The sequence below is a fragment of the Cotesia glomerata genome, unplaced genomic scaffold (genome assembly GCF_020080835.1).
Source record: "Cotesia glomerata isolate CgM1 unplaced genomic scaffold, MPM_Cglom_v2.3 scaffold_51, whole genome shotgun sequence".
NCBI classification, from domain to species: Eukaryota; Metazoa; Arthropoda; class Insecta; order Hymenoptera; family Braconidae; genus Cotesia; species Cotesia glomerata.
In genome coordinates, this window is record NW_025404138.1 from 5579 (window position 1) to 29792 (window position 24214).

General features: G+C 31.2%; 3 protein-coding genes and 1 long non-coding RNA gene across 11 annotated transcripts; 2 read left to right on the plus strand and 2 right to left on the minus strand.

The window, feature by feature from the left end:
• The first annotated feature begins 322 nt into the window (after positions 1–322).
• LOC123274657 (segment polarity protein dishevelled homolog DVL-3) lies at positions 323–6664 on the plus strand. Of its 4 annotated transcripts, none has more exons than XR_006511544.1 (11): positions 324–654; positions 1246–1315; positions 2201–2456; positions 2542–2724; positions 2846–3056; positions 3134–3262; positions 3369–3583; positions 3702–4196; positions 5006–5248; positions 6068–6317; positions 6387–6664. XR_006511544.1 is itself a non-coding variant. In XM_044742383.1 (10 exons), exons 1-10 carry the CDS (start codon positions 494–496, stop codon positions 6100–6102), a joined length of 1998 nt encoding a protein of 665 aa, XP_044598318.1. In that variant the 5' UTR covers positions 324–493; the 3' UTR covers positions 6103–6664. The 4 variants fall into 4 exon arrangements, 2 of the variants coding, with proteins under 2 accessions (XP_044598317.1, XP_044598318.1); XR_006511545.1 differs by having other exon boundaries at positions 6402–6664; XM_044742383.1 differs by having other exon boundaries at positions 6068–6664.
• A 1813-nt stretch (positions 6665–8477) lies between these two features.
• Positions 8478–14958, plus strand: LOC123274664 (proton-coupled amino acid transporter-like protein CG1139). 4 transcript variants are annotated; one of them, XM_044742403.1, is made up of 10 exons: positions 8478–8513; positions 11601–11689; positions 12184–12300; positions 12547–12697; positions 13272–13405; positions 13524–13608; positions 13706–13978; positions 14096–14274; positions 14412–14584; positions 14693–14958. In XM_044742403.1, the coding sequence occupies exons 1-10, from the start codon at positions 8493–8495 to the stop codon at positions 14938–14940; spliced, it is 1470 nt and encodes a 489-aa protein (XP_044598338.1). In that variant the 5' UTR covers positions 8478–8492; the 3' UTR covers positions 14941–14958. The 4 variants fall into 4 exon arrangements, with proteins under 4 accessions (XP_044598338.1, XP_044598340.1, XP_044598339.1 ...); XM_044742405.1 differs by lacking the exon at positions 8478–8513 and adding an exon at positions 10219–10352 and having other exon boundaries at positions 14693–14956; XM_044742404.1 differs by lacking the exon at positions 8478–8513 and adding an exon at positions 11163–11306.
• On the minus strand, positions 8535–10199 carry LOC123274665. Its single transcript, XR_006511546.1, has 4 exons — positions 10067–10199; positions 9930–10000; positions 9561–9813; positions 8535–9464 (listed from the first exon to the last, which is right to left on the minus strand). It is a non-coding gene; the product is annotated as an uncharacterized LOC123274665 (long non-coding RNA).
• Positions 14959–14998: 40 nt separating the features above from the next.
• On the minus strand, positions 14999–23958 carry LOC123274663 (general transcription factor 3C polypeptide 1). Of its 2 annotated transcripts, XM_044742401.1 has the most exons (6): positions 23845–23958; positions 16746–23760; positions 16202–16523; positions 15534–15726; positions 15360–15447; positions 14999–15238 (listed from the first exon to the last, which is right to left on the minus strand). In XM_044742401.1, exons 2-6 carry the CDS (start codon positions 23719–23721, stop codon positions 15063–15065), a joined length of 7755 nt encoding a protein of 2584 aa, XP_044598336.1. In that variant the 5' UTR covers positions 23722–23760; positions 23845–23958; the 3' UTR covers positions 14999–15062. The 2 variants fall into 2 exon arrangements, with proteins under 2 accessions (XP_044598336.1, XP_044598335.1); XM_044742400.1 differs by having other exon boundaries at positions 16202–23760; positions 23845–23957.
• Between the last annotated feature and the right edge of the window lie 256 nt (positions 23959–24214).

The window sequence follows — 24214 nt, forward strand, 5'->3', positions numbered from 1 at the left end:
ATATTTTTTTAATTCTAATTTAATTAATAAAAAAAAATCAAAAATTGTTGAACGTCGGCTAATTTTAGTATCATATTTCAGTGTCATACATCAACCTTTTTCTTTTTCTATTGAATTAGTATTGCTTATAAGAATAAATATATTTAGAATAAAAAAAAATAATTATTAAAAAATGAAACGTTTTCCCGGTTGTTACAAATCTGTTTACTTTAGTCAGAGATTTTTTAGTTTTTTCGAATTTTCGGAGACACATGTGCATGCCGCTGAATGAAGTTGCTGCGCTACGCCAGGTATAGCAGAGCTGTGTTATTTTCCGATACGAGAACTAGTCGTTGGTTGCGTATCACGCCTTGGATCGTTCGGCTGTAGCCATATTGGCTTGGTATGATTGTCGTGTCAGTGAATAGTGTCGCGACAAAAGTTATTAAAATAATAATACTATTATTGTTGTGTACCGGAGTGGATATTGTTACAGATAATAATAATTATTAAAATGGAAGAGACTAAAATAATTTATCATATTGATGATGAGGAAACGCCTTATTTAGTTAAACTAACAATATCACCGGAACGAGTGACACTAGCAGACTTTAAGAATGTATTGAATCGTCCGAATTACAAATTTTTTTTCAAGTCTATGGACGATGATTTCGGGTGAGCAACATTTGTCATCCTTGTAATTGTTTATTAAAAACTTTTATAATTTTAATTTTTTCCAGTAATTACACCCAGCAATTAAACATTATTTTTTGTAAATAATTATTGTTCAACTACTCTGGGCAGAGCCTGACGTTGAATCAAGTGACAATTCATGGTGCTGCGCTCTGTTCAGCTCTGTTTTTTTTTGTCAATCAATTTTTTTTTTTCGTTGATAATTCACTTTTTTCTTTGGTATATTACTTCGACAACCAATTGAGACAATACACTCATTGTTCTACTAGAACTTTTATTTATTTAGCTCTAATTATTTTGGCTGATTGTTTATTCGTTCAATCAGGTCATTCACCCGCCTCATTGTTGATTACATTAACTCTAAAGAACAGTAAACAGTAGTCAAGATTTATCTTATGTAAATATAATAATGTTTAGTATGTTTACTTATAAATTATACATTTTTTTTAACAAAACTTTGTTTATCTACGATAGTATATATTGTAATATATTCATTCATTGATAAATTTTTTTAAATACTCGAATTACTTGTCACCTTGTCTAATAAACATTATAACTATTTTTATTCAACAGAGTTGTCAAAGAAGAAATTGTTGACGACGATGCACATCTTCCCTGTTTCAATGGACGAGTCGTTTCATGGGTAAGTTTATTAATTTTATTTAAAAAACCACCATAAAAAATGCCTATTTTTAAAATTAATTAATTAAAATCTATGGATAAGTGATTAAGTATGTTAATTAAAAGTAGAAAGTATAAATTTGTGTGAATTAAAAATAATACCTGAAAGCATGTTAATGCTACGGCCTTTTATTTTTTTTTAACATATATTTTATGTGTCAACGTGTAATGTTAGTTTTTTATATTTATTTTTTAGTTGAATTTTTCTTCCTGAATTTTCCATGCAAAAATTTCCGGTTTTACTCGGCATCAAAGTAATTTAAAGATATACTTTGTCCGTAGTTATAGGAGACGAAGAGCAAGATAGAAAGAGAAAGAGTAGAGCGGGTGACGACCGTTAACGGTGTGGGTACAGAGTTCTGTGCTCTGTTAGTAGAGAGGATGGGGTGGGTGTTATATTGAGTATGTATACATATATACATCTAGATAGATATATAGGTGGCTTTATCCCTCTGTTCCATCTTTCTTCCACCTATAACTCAAACTAAAACCAGAGCCAGTCATATAGCACCAGACGAATTCACTAATCTGATGAATGGGCAACCTTTTGATTACTCTCGTCAACCGATCACTTTTTTTATTTTCTTTAGCTTACTTTTTATTATTATTTATTTCTTCGGTTTGTATATTGGATCGCGTTTAATCTTCGAGAACACTAAAAAGAAAACGAATTAATCGAGCAGAGCACTAAAAGTTAAATATAAATAATAAATACAGTCAAATAAATTCTTCAATATCCAATACCATTAAATTGTCATACAAATTTATTATTATTTTTTATATATTGTATTTATATTTATATTTATGTTTATACATATGTATATTTTCACTTTTTAACTATGAATAGCTCGTATCCGCTGAGGGAAGTAATGTATCTGATGGAGCGTCACAGTGTACAGATTCAGTGGCTCATACTGATGCTAAACATGACAGGGTTGATCATGTACCAACAGGTCTTACGAACCGCGGACCACCGACAATGTCACACGACGACACGCTTACTGAAACAGAAAGTATTATAAGTAGTCGACAGGGTCATCATCATTTACATAAAAGTTCAAAACATCATGCTGATAAATATGAAAAGTATTCTAAATATAATGGTAAGTTCAAAAAATTTATTTATAAATCTAAACTAAACTTATCTGGATAACTAAATCGATTGAATAAATAATATTATATTTTTAGGATTACGTATAAATGGACATTCAAAACACCGTTCAGGGCACGGTTACGAAACAGCGTCAATATTGAGTTCTGATCTCGAGACATCAACATTCATGGAGTCTGATGACGATGCGAGCAGTCGTATAACATCAACAACTGGACGTCACACAAATATGAGTAGTACTATTGAACGTGCTACATTAGGTTAATTATATTTACAAACATAAATATTATCTATATAAATTGAATTAATTTAATCTTAAATAGATTGAGAAAGATCTTACTAACATAAATATGACCTTTGGTTGTCGGTGTGTTGTTTTAGATCGCCGTAGACCTCAAAGACGACGGCGACATAGACTCCCGCCAATGTCTCGTACATCCTCATTCAGTAGTATTACTGACAGTACCATGTCACTCAATATTATAACGGTATCTTTGAACATGGACACTGTTAATTTTCTTGGTATTAGTATCGTGGGGCAAAGCAATAAAGGTGGCGACGGTGGAATATACGTCGGCTCTATTATGAAAGGGTAACTTATTATTGACAGGACAATAATTACCGGCAATTATTTATCTCAATGGTTTATTTATTTATTTAATTATACAGAGGCGCAGTAGCTTTAGACGGCAGGATAGAACCCGGTGATATGATTCTCCAAGTAAACGACATAAATTTCGAAAACATGTCTAACGACGAGGCAGTAAGAGTTTTACGTGAAGTCGTTCAAAAACCTGGGTACATAAATAATATCTTACATTTATTACTATTATTAAAATAAAGATAACTTGAGGTGATAATGAAATGTCATTAATTATTTATTATTTGTTATTTATTAATCCAGGCCAATAAAACTGGTCGTGGCAAAGTGTTGGGATCCAAATCCAAAGGGCTACTTCACAATTCCACGCACAGAACCGGTTCGCCCAATAGATCCTGGCGCTTGGGTAGCGCACACAGCAGCAATACGCGGTGAAGGTTTTCCACCACGTCCACCCAGCGCGACGACCTTGACTTCGACATCTAGTAGTCTCGCTAGTACGCTGCCCGATACTGAACGTAAGCGATAATAATTAATCGATCTCCCCTAAGCTCTACTATTTCATTTGATTTAATTTAATGAGTTTTATTGTGACAAGTTAATTGGCAATATGTTATTAATGACGTACGATTGCAGGACCACTGGAAGAGTTACGCTTGAGTATCAATACAGATATGCCAACGATAGTACGTGCAATGGCCCGGCCGGATTCTGGTCTCGAGATCCGTGACCGTATGTGGTTAAAAATAACAATCCCAAATGCATTCATCGGTGCAGATGTTGTTGATTGGCTAAATACACACGTTGAGGGGTTTATTGATCGTCGCGATGCGCGTAAATATGCATCGCTTATGCTTAAAGCTGGATTCATCAGACACACCGTCAATAAGATAACATTTTCCGAACAATGCTATTATATATTTGGTGATTTATGCTCGACAATGGGCAGCATGAAACTCGACGGCGATACTGTTGGACCCCTGCCACCACCCATCGGTTGGGAGCTTGGAACGTATTCAGGACCTTATGCACCCCATTCCGCTGCTGGATACAGTCCAATGCCCTTTAATTTCACCAATGAACCTACTATATATGGTTATCATCGTGAAGAAAGTATCCACAGTGAGTCAGGTATTTTCCTTTTTATATTTTATCATTTATATTTATATTTTTTTTATTCTTTATGAGGAAAGTTTTGTGATTGCCATATATCTATTAGATAAATTACCTCAGGGTGTTTTATATATTTGTCGTCGGAAAATCATAACATCTTATCATTTCAGATTTTGTCTGATCACTGTTAGTTTAAAATATAATTTTTTTTGACAAGTGGTTTGTGTATATGGTCGATTTTATCAGTAATACATATATTTTTCTTTTCACTGATAAATCGTTTTTTTTTTTTCAAGAAATTTAATAGATTATTTTATTTTATTTTTTTTCGTCAAAAAAGCTTACAAGTATATATATGTAGTGTTTTATTTGCATAACTTAACAGTTTTATACAAAGGTTTTTTTTTTTTTTTTTAAAGATATAAATATTAGATAGATATTAGAAAGTAAATTTTAAATAGGTAATAATTACTCATCATTTTCAACATTTTTTTAACTAGTATAAACATTTAAAAATATTATTTGTTGATAACACTTAAATTACCCTTTGGTTTTAACTCAAAAAAGCTTACAAGTTTAAAAAAACTGTAAATTAATTACAAACTACAGAACTTGAAACGTTAAAGTGATTTACGTTTGTAAAATCTAAATATATTCTTCCTTTATTATGTGCACCAGATTATTCATAAATCATTCAAAAAAAATCACCAGATCATCCATAAAAAAATTCAAAAGTCATTTTGAGAGAATTTTTTTATTCAGATTGTAATTATTGAATAAAAAATATACAGTAATGTTAATAAAAAATAATTTTTGTTGTGTCCCAGGCGGAAGTAGCGCGGGTAGTGAGCATATTTGCAAAGAGCCAATTCATGACTTAAAATCGTGTTCATCAGCATCTGAGTCTGAACTCCACGTACCACCAACAGTGCCGAACAAAAATTCCGGCAACGGCAACGGATCTAATGGGAAACGATCCAACGGCAGCCGCAGCAGATCAAGCGGTTCTGAGCAATCGGTACAAACAGGCACTGGCTCGTCGAATCAGCAGAATCAGCAAGATTTATCTGGTAGTAGACAGTCATTTCGAATTGCGATGGGAAATCCGTGTGAATTTTTTGTCGATGTTATGTAGAATTTCTATTTTTTTTAATTTTTTTTTTTTTTTTAATTTTATTCTGTTTTCAAGTTATGTACATAATTTTAATTATTCTTCTCATAAAAGAATGAGGATGTCGTTTTTTTACTCGATTAGATTTTTAGCATGACGTACTTTGGTTTTTTTTTTTCTTCACGATGTTGAATAATATTTTTTGGCCCCAACATCAAAATTAATAGTCATTATTAACGAAAAAGTCTCTATTTAAAAAGAGAGTAAAATTGTGTGTTAATGAAACGGATTTTACAAGGGCGACATTCTTTTATTAATAATGATAATAATTAATTTTAACATGTACTTGTAAATAATGCACATTTTTATGCGATGCTTTGTTGATTTCTCACGACAACTTTTTTGGGAATTAATGCACGTTAATTATTCTTTGAAGCTTGGTATGCTTAATTAACATCAACATCAACATCTACTCACTTATAATCATTAACATAATACATCAAATAGAAGTATGTACTTGTATTATGATATTTAATGTATGACAATACTTTCTTACATTCATCAGAATGTACTCTACACTTTACACACTATTGTTTACTTCTTTTACGCTTATAATATATAGACTGATAATTAACGACAGTCTGGTCGAATTATTATTTAAAAGATACAAATTTTTATTATTAGTATTATTTATCTTTTCATTGCATGAGCCATTTAAATAAATAATAAAAAAAAATAATCGAATTGCCATTAATTCATTCCATTGCTTGCATTTTAGGATTGTCTACGACAATGGGGCACCTATTTCTTTAAAAAAATAATTATAAACAACCGGACAATTATTTCAACTTACGAACGTATGAATTGTCGTCTGCTACTGCAAAAAGAAAACAATCTTTATTTATTTTTATTTCTTTTTTATACTACTTTGCTACAACATTTATATAAAAAAGTAAATTTAAAAATAAATAAATAATACGAGCTATAGGTATAAGCATGTAATGCTTAACTGATAAATCGTTAACGGGGTATGTAAGGTTTTTATTAATGTAGAAAACAAAAAAAAATATTATATACAATACTTCTATTATATATAGAATTCATCACATTAGATAACGTGCCAAAAGTGATGTTTATTATCCTGCTGCTGTATACAAGGCATATACAATAACTTTCAAATCAACTGTAAATATATCAAATGAGGACGAACAAAAAATAACGCTCAAAATTAAAAAAAAAAGTGCCATCAAACTTTCATACTGACGCGAATAACATTGATAAATTTTTCTATGTCGCCTGAAATTTTAATAAAAAAAAAAAAAATAAAAAAAAATAAACAAAATAAAAAATAAACTTTTTAGAATTGTTTAATATTTATACGAATAGATTAATAAAGTACTGAAAAAAGAAATTAAGTAAATTTATATAACTAATTTTTCAGGATGTACTGACTGTGTCATTGTTATTCCGTTGTTTATTATTTTTATTGTATGTATTAGTTATTATTTTTATTTAATGAATAAAAAATCAGTTATCTGATATTCCAATTAAGTTGCTTATAAAAAAATATTATTTTAATTGTTATATTAACAAAAACGAATAAGCTAATTTTAAATAGTTGTAACTTTATACATAAATATTATATATAAATTTATATATATAAATATATAAATATTATATATTAGTTTTGTCTAAAAAATGAACAAACAAAACAAAATACAAAATGTAAACGAACGTAATCTTAGGTTTTAAATACAATTTCAAGGTATACGAAGAGTTTTTCATTTTTAATATCCTTATTGTATCTAACTCCTATCAAGATCCTGTCAAAATGTATCGTATCCTATTGTTAAGAATGAAAAAATAATCAAGAAATTTTCTTCTCTAGTAGGAACATTCCGTAACATCCTCTTACTAGATTCATACTTGATTTGATTTAAGTACTCTATTATTTTGTTTATATTTTTTTATTTATAAAGAAGATTGATAGTGTAAGAAATAATTTAATTTAATTATTTTTATGTTGTAATTGAAAAATTATGTAAGAATTACCTCTAATAACCTTATGGAAAAATAAACCTGAGATTCAATAACACAAATTTAAAAAATAGGTCAAACCGTATTAATATTAATTATCTAATGCTTGTGAACTTGTCACTCGAGAAGAACATCCGGAGAAATTAATAGACGTAGACTAATCATTCAGTTTACAAATCTCATGTCTAATTTTATATTCTACTTAACTGATGTTGTTATTTCCTCTAAAATGTTTTTGCAAGAGAATAATACTAATAACAGCAATAAGGAAAATGTAAAAAAATTTTGCAATTATTTTCGCCAAAAAAAATATATATATAATTCTGCGTGACTATGAATAAGTAAATAATAAATTAAAATAATTATTTACTTCAAGGTAATGTCAAAAATTATTTTTGTTGGTTTAAATTTAAAATTAATCTTCTTGACAGGGTCGCAAATAAATTTTTTTTCTATGATGTATTATATACGGAATTAATAATACTCAAAATTTCCAACGCTATTAATTAAAAAGTATATAAATAACTAATTTTGAATTTTAATAAATTTTGAAGAAAAAAAAAATTGAATGTCCTTTTACACAACAATCTATAAAAACCGTTTATTAGAACAAGGAAAAAGTTTAAGACCTTCAGATTTTCTTTGCTCATTAGTCTTACAGAGTATAAATAATTGACTGACTTAATAGGCGAGACCATCTTTGTCTCGCTTTGCTCTCACGGAGTTCAACGAAACTATCTCTGTCGCACTCCCAACAGCAGAGCAATTGCAGTTTCGATTGGTTTCACGAAACGAATGAAATTTTTGAAAAAAACACTTTGTGGTGAAATAGTTTATTAAATTATCTATTATCTCTAAAAACGTTTTTTCAAAATTTCCATTCATTTCGCTAAACTGATTGAAACTGCAATCACTGGTCTCGCCTGTTAATAAGTAAATGAGTCAGTTATGTCACAGAATTCCATGCACTGAATCTTATCTGTTACAGTTTTAAAAAAATCGATTTATCCTTAACGCGACGCATCGCTCGGAAACAATTAAAAATTTATTTTTACAAAAATGCTTACAGTAACTTAACTGTTGAGTTAATTTAAGTTATTTTAATTAGATTTGATTTTGATCTCTAAATTGCATACACAATAGTGTTAAAAATGTAATACACAGACATGCATTATGTATGTAGTGATGTAAGTAGTAATCAAATGATATCTTATCTCAGCGAGTAACTCGACCTTTAATAGTTCAATCATCAGCTTTTTTACAGCGAGCTTTGTCGTGTCGCTCATCAACTACAACACGTTTAATAGCCATCAGAGACACGCCTCGTTTAATATTCATCACATCACGGTGTTTAGCCTGCCAACTATATACATAATCTAATGTAACAGTACATAATACAATAAACAGTAGCAACTTGGCCGGATATCCCAATGACTTTCAATTAAAACTAATATTTTTAAAGCTAATATTAACTAAACACAATTAATCTTCCTTGACCCTAAGATTTTACAACCCGTAATCTTATTTTTTCTTCAACACTTTTAATCATCTTCATTATCAAATTATTACCATAATTTAAGTAATCTCCATAATATCCAATCATCAAATCATCATCTTTATCCGTTAATTTTTCTTCACAATGCTCTTTAACAAATTATCATTTATTTGCTGAGTGATTCTTAGTAGAATTATAAAGATAATATTATATTCAGTTTGCTATTTACAATGTCGAGTGTTTGTTTGATAAATAATAATAATAATAATAATAATAATAATAATAATAATAATAATAATAATAATAAAATAAAAAGTCTGATAATTCAAAGAAAGGTAAGTACCTAAGAAATTATAGCGAACTCGTTATAAAACGCCTACTGAATTATTACTTGTTCTCCAAGATGCATCTCAAAAGAACCAAAAAAAAATAAATTAAAATAAGAAGAATAAGAGCAAGAACAAGAACAAGTTTAAAAGTAAATAAAATAGGAGGTTTGAATGGAAAAGAACAAGCGTAGGCGTTATGCGTTAGCGTCTGTTGGACATTTGTAACTTATGAATTCGTAACGATACTTTTTACTTTCACTTGTTTTTTTATTTTATTTATAATCAACATTAACACGTCTATGTCCTTGATAAGACTATCCACGTCCATTACATTATCATAAATATAAACATAAATACTATAAATATAAATATCACCAATACTTACATAAATACACATTTACTTTACTTACACTTTGGTTCATTTATTCATTTAATTACCGAGCAATTCAATAAATCGGTGCACTGTAAAATATTACTTTTACATTGATTAATCCCTCTGAAATAAAGCCAGTCATGAACAAGGAAATATAAAAAATTTATCATTTTAAAAAATAAAAAGATAATTAAATTTATGATTCTTATCCTTTTGGCAACAAATGACTCATTTGTAATTATTAAATGTCTGAGTTTAAAAGTAAACTTGTAAATACTCGTTCAGGCCACCTACAATTAAAAAAATTATTTACATCAGTCGGGTGAAAATTAATTATCATAATAACAAATAAATTACTAAAGTTAGTATTATCATTATAAGTATAATGGATGTATTTTAATTTTACCTGAAATTTTGAATAGCTTGACGTGATTTGAGCGGATTTTTTTTATTTCTTCAGGTGGCGAAAAACGAAATCTGGAAGAAGATTAATTAGTGTAAATAAATAAATAAAATGAATGGCTTGTTTTACTTAATACTTACATTTGTACTTAATATCTCTTGATATGCGGGGGTACTGAGACAGAGTAAGATTTGTGGTTGGTGGGGATGAAAGGAGCTGCTGAGAGACGTCGTCGTCATCGTCATCGTGTCTACCGTTTGGGTACTCTCCAGAATATATGCCTTGTCTGTTTCTTGAAGAAACATTTCATCAGTTGTATCCAAGTACTCGAAGGTTTAACAACTAACTTATCAGTTAAACCTGTAACAATTGTACGAATGTAAATATATATAATATATATTATATATATTACTAACAAATACAAAGGTAATAACAGTTATTAAAACTTATCTTCATCGTCACATTAAATTAGTTAGCTAAATAAAAAAAATAAATAAATAAATAAAAAATAATAACTTAAAAAGTAAATATTTTTCTTAAAAAATAAGTTTTATCACTTATTATTATTTACGCTGAGAAATTACACGTGTTAAAATAACATCTCGGATTTTAAAAGCCAAGAGGCACTTCTAGTCTGCTTTACTTGTTCACACTAACTCTTGCAATGTGATTTAAATATAGTCTAAATTGTGCAGTTCGAATTACCTTACTCACTACCATTATATATTATTATTACTATACACATATATTTGAATATTTAATCTTAAATATTGCGAAAAAATCCGACAGTAATTACACAATTATTTGTTTTAGTGCTGAAAATCTATTTGTTTATTTTTTTTTTGTCAATTAACTAGTGATTTAAAATAATTGATGACAAATGTATCGCTAGATAGTTAGAGTCTATTAGTTAGCGGAAAAATTCCATTACTATTTAACTATATTCGTCTATTTATATCAAAGCTACTGGTATGTGTATTAATTGTTGCGTGTGACGGAGCTTGAAATAAATAATACAACAAATTTATTTCTAAACACACGTAACACGTGCGTATTACGTGCGCTTGTTTGAGTGTTAGATAAATAAATAGATTGTTAGTTAGGCTTTTAATAACTAATACTAATACAAATAAGTTAATCATCATTGTTATTATTGCCGTCATTAAGGACAAAATAATTATCAATAATTCTAGTAAAATCGTGTGAGTTCATCAACGAAACTGATACTTATGATAGTGTGAGAATCAAAACCATAAAAATCCGCTTCATAACGGTGAAGTTTATTGAAGAAATAAATAAATTGCTGATTTATTAAGTGCTAAGATAATTGGCAGTTCTTTTTCTTCAAGAGTGATGTATAATTGAAGAATGCTGCAGATAGTAAGGATAAATTATTCGCATTTATAATAATCACACTGTGGGCAGCTATTATCATGTGTAATCACTGTTATCACATGTCGCAAATTTATAATGACAATGGCCAATAATTTTTTTTTTGTTGTGCTATGTATGTTTATTTGTTTTCATTTAGTTTCATTGTCATTGTACTTTACCGTGGAAATTTTTGTCATGGCCATCGCCCGTAACTTACAAGATATCCTTTCTATGGTCATTAAACATGTATTTCTTTTAATCTTTGAATACTATTTTCATGTTATTTCTTTTTTATTGCAGATGGAATTGCATACAAATCCAAGTATTAAAAAAAGTAAAGATATTAAACGGGGAGCTGAGACAATATTCGAAGATTCCAAAATCAGCATGTGAGTTTTTATAATTAATAACTTAATTAAGCTGCGATCATTAAGAATTTAAAACAAACATTTCTATTTTTTACTTATCTTTATCTTCTTAGGCTCATTAAAATTAAATTTTTTCAATAACTTCAATTACATTGTTATCTTCATTATTAACATAATTCATGACCGTAAATTAAAATATATTCTACTTGCTTCAATTATAACTGCAAAAGTAAATATTGAAAATTTTATTTAAATATTCACTTCCTTATTAGAAAAATAATAAAACGTGTTTAAATTTACTTACAATAAAAAAAAAATAAATAATTGATTAATTTTCAATTCAATAAATTGAAGAAATAATAGTCGTCATAAATTTGAAAGTTAGCATATCTTCTGAAAGTAATCACCAACTATCTGAAAAAAGTGATAAAGTGTATATTAATAATAATAATAATAAATAAATAAAAAAAAAAAAAAAATCTTTAATTACTAATAAATATTTACTCCCATTAAAGTATTGAAGACAATTATGGAGTATTTCGATCAAATGATCCAATTATATCGCTGGGAAATTCGACGGTTAATTCCAACAATGCTTCTGATCATCCGATAGGCAGCGGGCATCCTACGTCGTAAGTGGCAATAAAAAAAATAATTACAGTAAAATAAAACAGCATAGTAAAATAATAATAATAATAATTACTATTATTATTTATTACTTAAATGAGTTAATGAAATGGTTACCGAAAAATACCCGGTAAAATATTGCATGGTTATCTATTGAATAGATAATATATAATCGATCGAGGATTAGAAGCCATAAAAAAAATGAAATATTTATTGGAGTAAGGGTACGACTAATCAGAAAGTTATCTTAGGTATTGCGAAACTATGATGCACTTATTCAAAGGAAATGTTGGTTCAGGAATATTTGCTCTTGGAGATGCATTTAGAAATGCCGGATTGTTTCTGGGTCCACCACTCACGATATTTCTCGGCATCATCTGTGTACACGCGCAACATATCCTCGTATGTTTAAAATAAAAAAAAATATCGACAAGTTTTTTTTTCTTTTATTTTTTTTTATATTTATTATTATTTATTGTCGTTTATTGTTGCACAAAAAGTTTAACTACAATGTTAGATTGAGCTGTGGCAGACTAAAACTTTTATCAAAATTTAAGTCTTAACTTTTTTTTTAATCTAGTACCAACTTGCGTCACGAATGCAAAAATTTTTCTTAATGTTCACAGGGAAGTTTGTTAACATATACATGCATAGCGCTTGATGCTTGACTCACGTGTAATTTTCTGACATTCAACTTTATATTCAGTTTGTCACGAGATTGTGATAAACGGATATTAACAAATACAAGAAATGAGTTTTGTAAATAAATACAAAATGTGAGTTATCTTTTTTTTAAGAAGATTAAAACAAAATAATAAATAATTATCAATTATTAACTTGTGTATAATTTTTGTACAAAGTTTTAGTTTCCCATAGCTCGATAAATAAAATAGACTTAATTAAAAGTGATTGCATACCTTAACCATGTAATTTTAAAAATATAAAATGAATAATTTTATAAAATAATTATTTGCAGATTGAATGTAACGATGAGGCATGTAAACATGTGGGTAATAATGTTAAAACAGATAGTATTGGATATGCCGGAACCGTCGAATTATGTTTTGAAATAGGTCCACAGCGATTACGAAAGTTTTCCGGACTAATGAGGTGTGCCAAAATAAAAAATATATATATAGAGATCTATTTATCTAGTTATTTATAAAATAATTATAATTAAAATTATAACAACAACATGAACTCTAGATTGTAATAAAATTAATTTCAGAAAGATAGTGAACCTATTTATATGTGTAACGCAGTTTGGTTTTTGCTGTGTCTACTTTGTCTTCATATCAACAAACATGTTACAGGTAATAAGAACAAAACTAAGCTCAGTATATAATATTAAATACTTAGTATTAAGTATGATCATGTGCACAAAACGTGATATTAATTTATTAAAAACAGGTTTTAGACCAGTATGGATTCCATTTAAGCGTCCACTGGCACATGGCCATTGCCTTGCTTCCGATAATGATGAGCACGTGGATAAGAAACCTTAAGTACCTGGCTCCAGTTTCTTCCATTGCTAATTTATTGGTAGTCGCTGGATATGTCGCGACCGTTTACATTATGAGTTACAACTTACCGCCAATAAGCGAGCGTGATTATGTCGCCGACTACCAATCGATTCCTCTCTTCTTTGGCACTGTTATCTACTCATTTGAAGCTATTACGCTGGTAAATAAACACCAATACACTTTATATATCTATACCGAAGATATTTTTAATAACAGATTAAGAAATTTCGTAGCAAGAATTTAACTATGACATAATTACAATTGATTTAATTTACAGGTGCTGCCGCTTAAAAATGAAATGAAAAATCCACGGAAGTTTAGCAGTCCTCTAGGTGTCCTTAATGTTGGTATGGTATTTGTCGCTGGAATGTTCGTAACAATGGGATTCCTGGCGTATCTTCAGTATGGTGACAAAATAGAGGGATCTGTTACGCTTAATCTTAATTCTGAAGAAATGTAATTAAATATTATATTTTCATTATCTTCTTTCACTTTCACTCTTACTCATTCTCATGACCTATCTTTGTGTCTGTATTCTTGTCTGAACCGCTATCACTTTTTGTTTATTTTTTTTATTTTTTTTTCCTCTTTAGATTGCCACAATGTATTAAAGTCGCTATATCTTTAAGCATTATGTTTACGTATGCATTGCAATTTTACGTGCCCATAGCAATTATGTGGCCGGAAATATTGAGAAGATATGGTCCTTTCCGTCATCCAGTTATCGTAGAAACTTGCTTCCGATCAGCACTTTGTTTGGGAACATGTAAGTAGTAATTTACATAATAATTCAATCTATTACAACGTTATTATATAATGAAAAATAATTAATCAAAATGAACGAATAATTTATTTGTTTTTGTTTTTTCTTCAGTCATACTTGCCGAAGCAATTCCGAACCTTGGTCTCTTTATATCACTAGTCGGTGCATTGAGCAGCACGGCGTTAGCATTACTATTTCCGCCAATTATTGAAATAGTAGTACGCTCACAAAATAATACTCTTAGTTATTTTAAACTATTTAAAAATTGTTTTATACTACTGATAGGATTTCTTGGATTTATAACTGGTACATATGAAAGTATAACAGCTATCATAAAAGCATTTAGTAAAAAAGATTAGTTTAGTTTTAATAAATTTAGACATTAAATAATTAAATAAAAAAAATTTTTAAAAACAATTATAAAAATGTTTTCTTTATTGAAATTATAAATTTTTTTTAAATAATATCTTTATATTAATCTTTAAATGGATTCACTTTCACCATTTCCATCATTATTATCAGTAGAGTCATTGATATTTGCTTTACGTGAGAGATAATAGCGAATAAAAGTACCGAATTTTATGACTGCACCTATTGTTGTTTCGACAATTATTTCACTTTCAAGCTCTGAAGATCCATCACTTTTGGCTGGATAATCTGTAACATTTAATTTTATAATTTCATTATAAATTACCACTGCCTTAATATAACAGGTAATTATTTATAATTACAGACAAGTTTAAAATTAAAAAAAAAAATTAAAAAAAAAAATACGTACATAGTTTTATTGATGAAGCGCTTGAAAACAATGTACAAGGTGGTTTACGTACTACTCTTAATGATAAACAATCCAGTTTGACAAGTATCTGTAATAAATATTTACATTTATCATTGATTATTGTGATAAGTTGATTTACCGTAGAATAAATACGAGTTCATTAGCTTTTATTACCTCAACGAGCTCTCGAGTATGATAAGGCTGTAATGCTGGCACAAATTTTGTTTGCACTTGTGATAACGCAATACCAGGGTGCATTAAACAGTGTGATAGTATTGCTCCAAGCATTTTTTCTAATATCATGCGATTAACCGTCCCGTCAATTCTTATCCATGGTCTTACTACCACGTTTATTTTTTCGGCTGAACTGTAATCAATACATAATTATTTGTTAATCAAAATTTTATCTATGATATTGGAAAAGTACTAAGTGATTTACTAAACGTTTATCTACAAGTATTTCTTTTCATATCTTTAAAATTTTTCAAGGTTTCAAGCTGACTAACTCGAGCTAGATAGTAAACAAAGTAAAAGTGATAATATAGTACACGTATAATTATTTTTGCATTGCGCAAATAAATAATATATTTTACTAACTAACATGTAATACTTCACGGAGGTTAATATCCGGCTACAATAATTGTAAACTAGAGTTTTAATTTAATTTCAAATTAATAAATAAATTTTATATCATTTCTTTTTTCAAAAATGAATTATAAAATTAATTTAAATTTTGCATAATTTCAAGGGAATAAAAATATTGTAAAAATTATAATCGAAAAAAACATATCAGCAAAAATAAAAAAAAAATAAATGTTAATAAATAATAAAATATAACTTACCTGAAATCTAAGTTTTTGATTGCAGAATCAATATCTTGAGTTTGTAATAAAAATCCAACATTTCCACGAGAACTCTTTGGATAAAGTACTTTAACGTCAGAATTTTTTGATACTTTTGAAATATTCTCTTGATTCTCATCAGCGTTTTTATTTACACTAACATCTTCACCACGATCATTTTCATGATTAGTATTTTCGCGATCTTGATTGGCATTGTCATTGTCATTGGTAACATTATCATCTTGAACAGTCTTATTACTCAGATGATTATCAGCATCGTTCTCATTATTATTATCGTTATCATTAGAATTTTTATCATTATCGTCAGAATTTTTTGGTACTTTAGGAATATTCTCTTGATCATCATCAGCATTTTTATTTACACTAACATCTTCATCATGATTATTTTCATGATCTTGATCGGCATTGTTATTGTCATTGGTAACATTATCATCTTGGACGATCTTATTACTCAGATTATTATCATCGTTCTCATTATTATTATCGTTATTATGAGGATTTTTATCATTATCGTCAGGATTTTTATCATTACCATCATCATCGTCGTCAATACAATCACCGAAATCAACAACTTTAGTAATCTTCTCGGACAAATATGTGTCTGATACTTTCGTAGACTGGGTGTAATGATTCGTAGAGTTAAAAACATAAACACTTCCGGGTGGGAAAAGTGGCAAGGATTCACGCAGTAATCGTAAGATTTTAATCGACTCAACATACCAGGGTTCGGCGTAAGAATAATGAATGTAATGCATCTCCGTAACACCAGACCGCAAGAAGAGACGGCAATTAGTCATGTAAGAAAGAATATCATACAATTTTTCCTCGAGTACTCGGTAAAATTTATTGGTCAATTCTTTGAGAGTTGCTCCTTGTTCACGTTTATTGCGGACATAATCATAAATAAGATCAATTTCAAAAGACTCAATTGTCCCCTGAGTCTCAAGATCTTCCTTAACACTCTCGTAATCGGGCCGATTTTTCGGAAAGACTGCAAATTTGTTCAAATCTTGAACAACATTTTTGTAAGAGTCATTTTTTAATAAAAATAAATTCTCTTTAACTCTGTCGTCGATAACAAAATGTGGATTAGTGATTATCTCTTTATCAATCTTGGGCATGGAATAATAAAGTCTAAATTTACTTACAGCAAAATATTCATGGGCGTGATGGCTATCTGGTAAATTATGTAATTTTTCATTTAACTCGGCGCGTACTTTAAGCAACGCTATTCTTGTAAAATTTTTCCGCGTCTCACCAGTATCTTCATCTCGAACACGACTTTGATTTCTTGATTCATGACAATAATTCACATTTGCAATGATATCATTAACCATATTCGAAACATTTCTTCGGCTCTCTGGCTCTTCATTAACGTGGTCAAAATCTTCAATATTTACAAACTCAAAGCCATCATCTTGGTCAGTTCTTCCGCGTTTTATGGCTGCACGTCGTATAGACTGCTTAGTTGTCCGCTCATCATCAACATCCATAGGAATGTGCTCATTAACGATCCTATTCAGCTCATCAATCGATGAGCCCATCGTAACTTGGTTAACCAAGTTCAGTAAAGCTTCACGCGGATCCTCTTCTTGGTCATCGCTGCCTAGATTTTCTGGCAAATCGTTCAAGTTTCCTAATTTTGTCTGTCTAAATGCTTCATGCATATCATTTTCGATGAACGATGACTTGTTATTATCAATATCACCCTTAGTAATTATTATTTCCCGACCGTCTATTGAAGTTTTAAACTCTAATTCGTCGTCACTGTCATCAAGTACGAATTGACAACCTCTGACTGGTCTTTGGATATTACTTTGACTACTGCTATTTAGTACCAATCCATTACTACTATTGCTACCAGTATCAGATTTTTGCCAGCCCCAAGAATCTTTCCTTAACGGATTTTTCTTAGTAGCTTTAACAGCAACAACAGAAATATCTGCTGGAGAATCATCATTTTCAGAGACATCTTCTCTTTGCTCCAAATCCTGTGGCTGCTTTTCCTTTTCTTGTTCTTCTCTGGTTTCAGCATTCTCCAAACTACACAAAATATTCTGATACCTTTCAGCGACCTTCTTAAAACCCGTATCATGCTCTGGCATTTCCTGGTCAAGAACAATAACGTAATCAGGTATTTTAATATTAAAATCAAGATTCTGGTTTGCCAAAAATTCCTGGAGTCCTAAAATTACTCCTCCAGTGGGCGAATCAAATTCGACACCATGTTCTGAACCAAGAGAATTGCTCGCGTAACCTTCGATCAATTTCTGAAGAAATACTTGCGCTTCACTGAAAATTTCCAGTGAAAATACCGATTGAAATAAGTAGTTGTATTTACAGCTCAGTTGAATCTGAGAGCTGGTCATTGGCATGCAGCATCCATTACCAATTCTTTTCAAGACTGATTCAAACTGCTTTTTAATGGATACTGTTTTGTCATTTTTTATTTGGGTAATTGCGCTTTTCAGCAAAAATTCTGGATACTGCTGATAAATACGATACAATTGATACGTCGACGAACGACGATCTTTACCGGAACAGATAGAGCTAAAAATAATTGAATTAATAGTAGAGGAATGGATGTCATTTATGTTACGCACTGGTTTAGTGAAGCCTTCCTCCGGTCCTTGAGGACGACTAATCTTAAACAAAAGATGGAATTCTCCGAGAGTGGCTGGCTGATGTGTCGATTCTGGAGGATCTTTCTGTGAAAGATGATGTTTTCTTGCCACATAATGGCAAATAGCTTTGAAAACACTGGTTATTTTTTCATCATGCTGATGAGGTTCATAATTCGAACGAATAACGTCCACAATATTGTGATACTTTTTCCTGATATAAGGATTTTCTTTGAGCTCTTCGACACCCAAAGTAACAGCCAAAGCTACCTGGGGTCTTTTATATATGTTAAACATTCTCCGTTGGCACGCGCGTGAAGTTTTGTTGATAGAGGTTTTGGAGTAAAATTTCAAGACGTCTCTGATCACAGAAAATGATAAAAGTTGAGCCCGAGGATTTGGGCAAAGATACACCATAACAATTTTGCATATCGAAAGAATGTGATCTTCTCGTGCATCCCAATTGACTCGTTGCATTTTCATATTTTGAAGAGCTTGGTGATCGATCTCGTCATAATGAACACGCTTCCGTTCCTGGCGCTTCCTGGGCAAAACTTTTCTTACAATCTTATCTGGTCGATGCGTAATGGTGCTCACGACTAACTTAGGCGGCGCAGGATTAGGGTTAACTTTCTGTTTCTTGACCGGCGGTTTATTGGCAATAATAGTTGTTGGCCCTGTAACTTTTTTCAACCCCTTAAACTCTGTATACTTGAGGGGCTTGACCTCGACCTTCGCCAACCGAGCAGTGCGTTCTTTATCCGATTGCTTTTTCATCGACCTCAGAGACACACTTGAGTGGAAGTTCTCCCAGTTCCAATTGCGTTTAAGATGCGAAAAGAAAGCCGAGTCAATTCCCGCTGCACCTTTTCTGTCTCCCGGTAATATTCCTAAATCTTGTGAGGCAACTTCATTAGGAAGTACCTGTTTCAAACATTGAATCATTTCCGGTTTTTTTGTCAGATCTTCTAAAGTTATTTCCGTTCCTTCGACAGTTTGACGGCCTCCCAATCTGGTACAAACACAAATTTGCCACATGTCGTACCAGTAATTCTCAACAGTTTGTAACCTGTCGAAAGTGTAACTCTGAACGGAATATTCTCTCTCTTCAATTTTGTGGTACCCGGGAGCTGAGGGCGTCGTGTCTACCAATTGACTCCGCGTATTTAGATAAATAAAAACATGATCCTTTTCTTTGAACTTCTGAGGGCCAAATTGTACCAGTCCGATGTAGGCGAGCCGCTGAATAGTCTCGATAATGGAATAAATATACTTACGGTTCCTGAAAATCTGACTGCGAATTAACATTGGGAGGTCTTTCATCAAATAATGCTTTCTGATTGGGTGGTTGAGGTAGTAGTTCAAAGCTGGGAGGTAAAACGGAAGCTTGTGAATTTCCAGGAAGATAGAGAGTGGTAAACGAAGAATGATATCGGAAATCATAGCCCATCCTCTTTCCCAGGTACTGTGCTGCGGCAGAGGCGGAATAAACATTCTCCAGTCAACGTCTCTGTAATAAATTTCGGACATTTCTTCCGCCATTTTTTCAGATATCTCATTACCTTCTGCACGTAGTCGCTCGATCTGGTCTATCTTTGATAGATTTTCTCCCTTGTACTCGTAAATCAAGTAAAACAAAAGCTTGTGCATTATTTTCATGCGGATAAACTTCGGCTTGTAACCGTAATCTCTTCCGGCCTTTAAATCGAATTTGACCTCAAGGGCCGGCACTTTAGGATTATCTTTCTCATTAGCTACCAGAACAGTAGAATCTGTTTTGGTAGGGTCCGTAGACTTCGCAGACATTTCATTGGAAGTCCCCGATCGGCTGTTCATTTTAACAACCTTCTTAGTGGGAGGCGTTAAACAGAACTTTATTTTAGCCTGTTCGACCGCTGATTGAATTACCGAGTGATTTACATTAATATTCTTGTCACATACGAAGAAGAGAACTTTTTTCCTGCCATTGCCGCTCAGGGTCAATTTCATGTTCTTGACCAAATTATCACGCGCTAATCGCTGTAACATCCTCATCAATGACTTCTTGTCCATTTTAACATCGTATCCTTCACTTTCCTCATGTTGGTTTATCATTTTCATCAGCTTGGAAGGGTCATCGACAACTTTGTGCTCTTTTACCATTGTTATTATCAGATTTAACCTCTTGAGCATCCGATAAGAGTAAGCGGTTGACGTTGTTGTTGCGTCAATTATCTTTTCGTCGTCATCGTCATCAACCCAAGAATTATCGTAATTGTCTTCTAGGTTATAACTCTCTTCCGGATTATAACCTTCTGTATTACAGTTTTCTGGGTTATAACCTTCAGCATTATAGTATTCTTCTGGATTATAACCATCGTCGCAATATCCTTCTGGATAACCCTCATTGTAATAATTATCTTGATTATAAAATCCAGAATTATAATCTTCAGGTTCGATATTAATTACTGCATTCATTTCAGTATTCGCTGGTTGCTCGTGGAACAAATTACTGCTTATTTTTATTCTTTTTGTATTTATATCTTCATTACTTAAAGATTCATCCGGATGAACTCGTTTGCGAGAAGCATCTTCGCCACCCAATATATTTGAATCAATTCGTTCGGGAAGAATATGATCTTCAGGATGCAAAGCAGGACTCACCGCTGTACATTCCGACTCATGATTTTCAATATTCGGATTTGGTTCAAAATTTTCTGGAAGAATGCATTCTTTAGTATCCACAGAATTTGATTTGCTTCTTCCAGAATAGCACTTTTCACCCACAGAACTTACAACAATAGCTTCTTTTGGCTTACGATTCTGATTTTTTGCAGATTTAACTTTTCTTCTTCTACGTCTCCAACGGTTAACACAAGAGATTGAAGATAATCTCGATAAATCTAAATGAGCGACATTAAAAAATCCAACTTTAAAGTGACTACGCTTCTGAAATATACTTTTATTTCTCACCTTTGAGTATTTATTCAATACTTTATTTGCAACCGAAAATAAGTGATAACGATTAACATCGAGTGTTTCTAATTTTATCGGAGTGTTTACAATTTCCATTTCAATATTTAAATTACATTCCTTAGCCGTCGGACAATTTATCGTAGCTTCAACATAATTTTCTTCAGCAACATTTTGTTGAGAATTTCGCGCGTCGAATTTAATATCACCAGAAATAATTGTCTCAGTAGCTTTCGAAATTATTTGGCCTTTGGTGTCTGCAAAAGTTTGTTCCTCAGAAAAATCTTCGATCCTATCAGCGTCATTTGCATTAAAAGTATCAACATTAACAGTTTCAAAGTCATTAACAATAATATTTGGATCATCGATATTTTCCTCACGAGCCGGATGATATTCAATAGCAGGAGTAGTTTCGACAGTTTTATAATCAATACTAGTAATATTGACACTATTGTCACTAGAGCCAAGAGGATAAAAGAAATCCATTGCCGTAGTGGCATTAGGCCTAGCAACTTCATTTAAAGTCTCTTTACGTAACTTGTTCATTTTACGAATCTCCGAATTAAATTGTTTACTAATCCTACTGCGTTTTTCATATTTTTTCGACACAAATTTACTGACCCTCTGTCTCCCGGAAAAGTCCATATAAGTTCCAATAACATTCAGCTTCGACAAGTTCCTTAATATCGTTCGTGATTGCAGCTTAGTCATACCCATTTGCACGCCAAGATCTCGTTGACTAATACCGTGGACATTAGCACGTTCCACGATACTGTTAGCTTGCTTCAAAACCGGTTCATTAAGAAGTTGATTAGAAACATCAAGATCATAACAATCTTCGTCATCAACCATGTCTTCTTTATTCCACAGAGTGTTTGCATCTACCTTAGGATCAAGTAATTGCACCGCCTGAATTATCTTCTCCTTGGACGGACATCCCTTGCGTTGCCACTCAGAGTCAGGTGCATTGGGATATAATTCTCGGTACCTAACTTTTAAATCAGCTCTGGCGACTTTCTGAAAAAAAGAAGTTTTAAACAAACGCTTGATACTATGTTCAATTTGCAACTCTTTTTTTATCTCCCGGTAGTCCATCAGATAATTTTCACGACTCTTGAGCATCTCAATGATCCTCTCAGCTAAAAAAACCATCTTAGGTTTGCGCTCGACGAAAAAACGCGGTAAATGCATCAAACTTCCAGCACTTCCATGTCCTGATGTCTTTTGATAGTGCGATTGCTTTGTTATCAGCTTGTGCTTTAGCAGCAACTTTCGGTAGTAAAAAAGTGTCTTCGGATCTTCATTTAGAACACTCAAACTGTTCTTACCCTGAGTGACTTCTCCATGGTACCGAGATCTTCCGACTCGTTCCAAAAAACAATATTGAACAACACTCAGCTCCAACGTCGGGCTAACGCTGTCTCCTAATAAAGCTTCCTGTCTTAATTCTTGGGAGGCAACGATCACTAGAGTCGCACCGTACTTTTCGCTAGCTTCTTGCAAGCTTACAGAATTCATGTTGGTAACCAGCTTGCGTGTGTGATAGCTTTTGCAAGAGCCTTTGACACCGTTTTTGACGTCATCTACTGGATAGTACTTGTAAATATCATCTGGAATGTCGTCTGGTTCGGTTATAATTCCCAAGTCGGGGTCTACGTACTCGTACCGGTCGTAAATAATCAGCGGAGCTCTTGGTACTTCTAAAATGTAAAAATTTATTCCTCGGCTTGAAGTACAAATTGTCCATACTTGCTCTTTGAATGCTGGAGGAAACTCGTCTTGAGTCTGCAATCGTGCACCCAGTCTGATCCATAATGTGTCTAATGTTATTCCATCTAGACCTTCTAACGCTACCTCGTCGATTACTAAATTCACCAGATTTGCTGATGGCGCAAATACTGAATTGTCTACTCGGGTTAAATGCATCCCTTTTAATTACTGTTAATTTTTGTAAATAATATAAATCTAAAAAAAAAATATTTACCATAATTTATCATTTATTTTTTACTTACTTATTTTGAATAAATTATTTTTATAATAAATAGTTACCTGATTTATTTAATAAATATTAATAAACATAATTACTGTTAAAACTAATTATTACTTATGACAATCAATATTTTTGTTACGTTATTAAAAACAAATTATCTCCAATAGCACTAAACACATGAGTTGATGCAAGAATAAATGAATTGAGAGGTTAAGTATTTACTGTGCCGAGTTTTCTGATGGTAATACAGAATGACACTAAAGTTAGCAGTCATACTTGGCTATTTTTTATAATTTTTTTTAACAAATAAATTTGATCCAAAAAATTATTTTTAAAAAATTGGATTTTCAATTTTTTTAAATTTCTACAATTTGTCAATTTTTTTTTTTGCCATAATTTATTTGTTACAAAAATTTTTTTAATTATTAA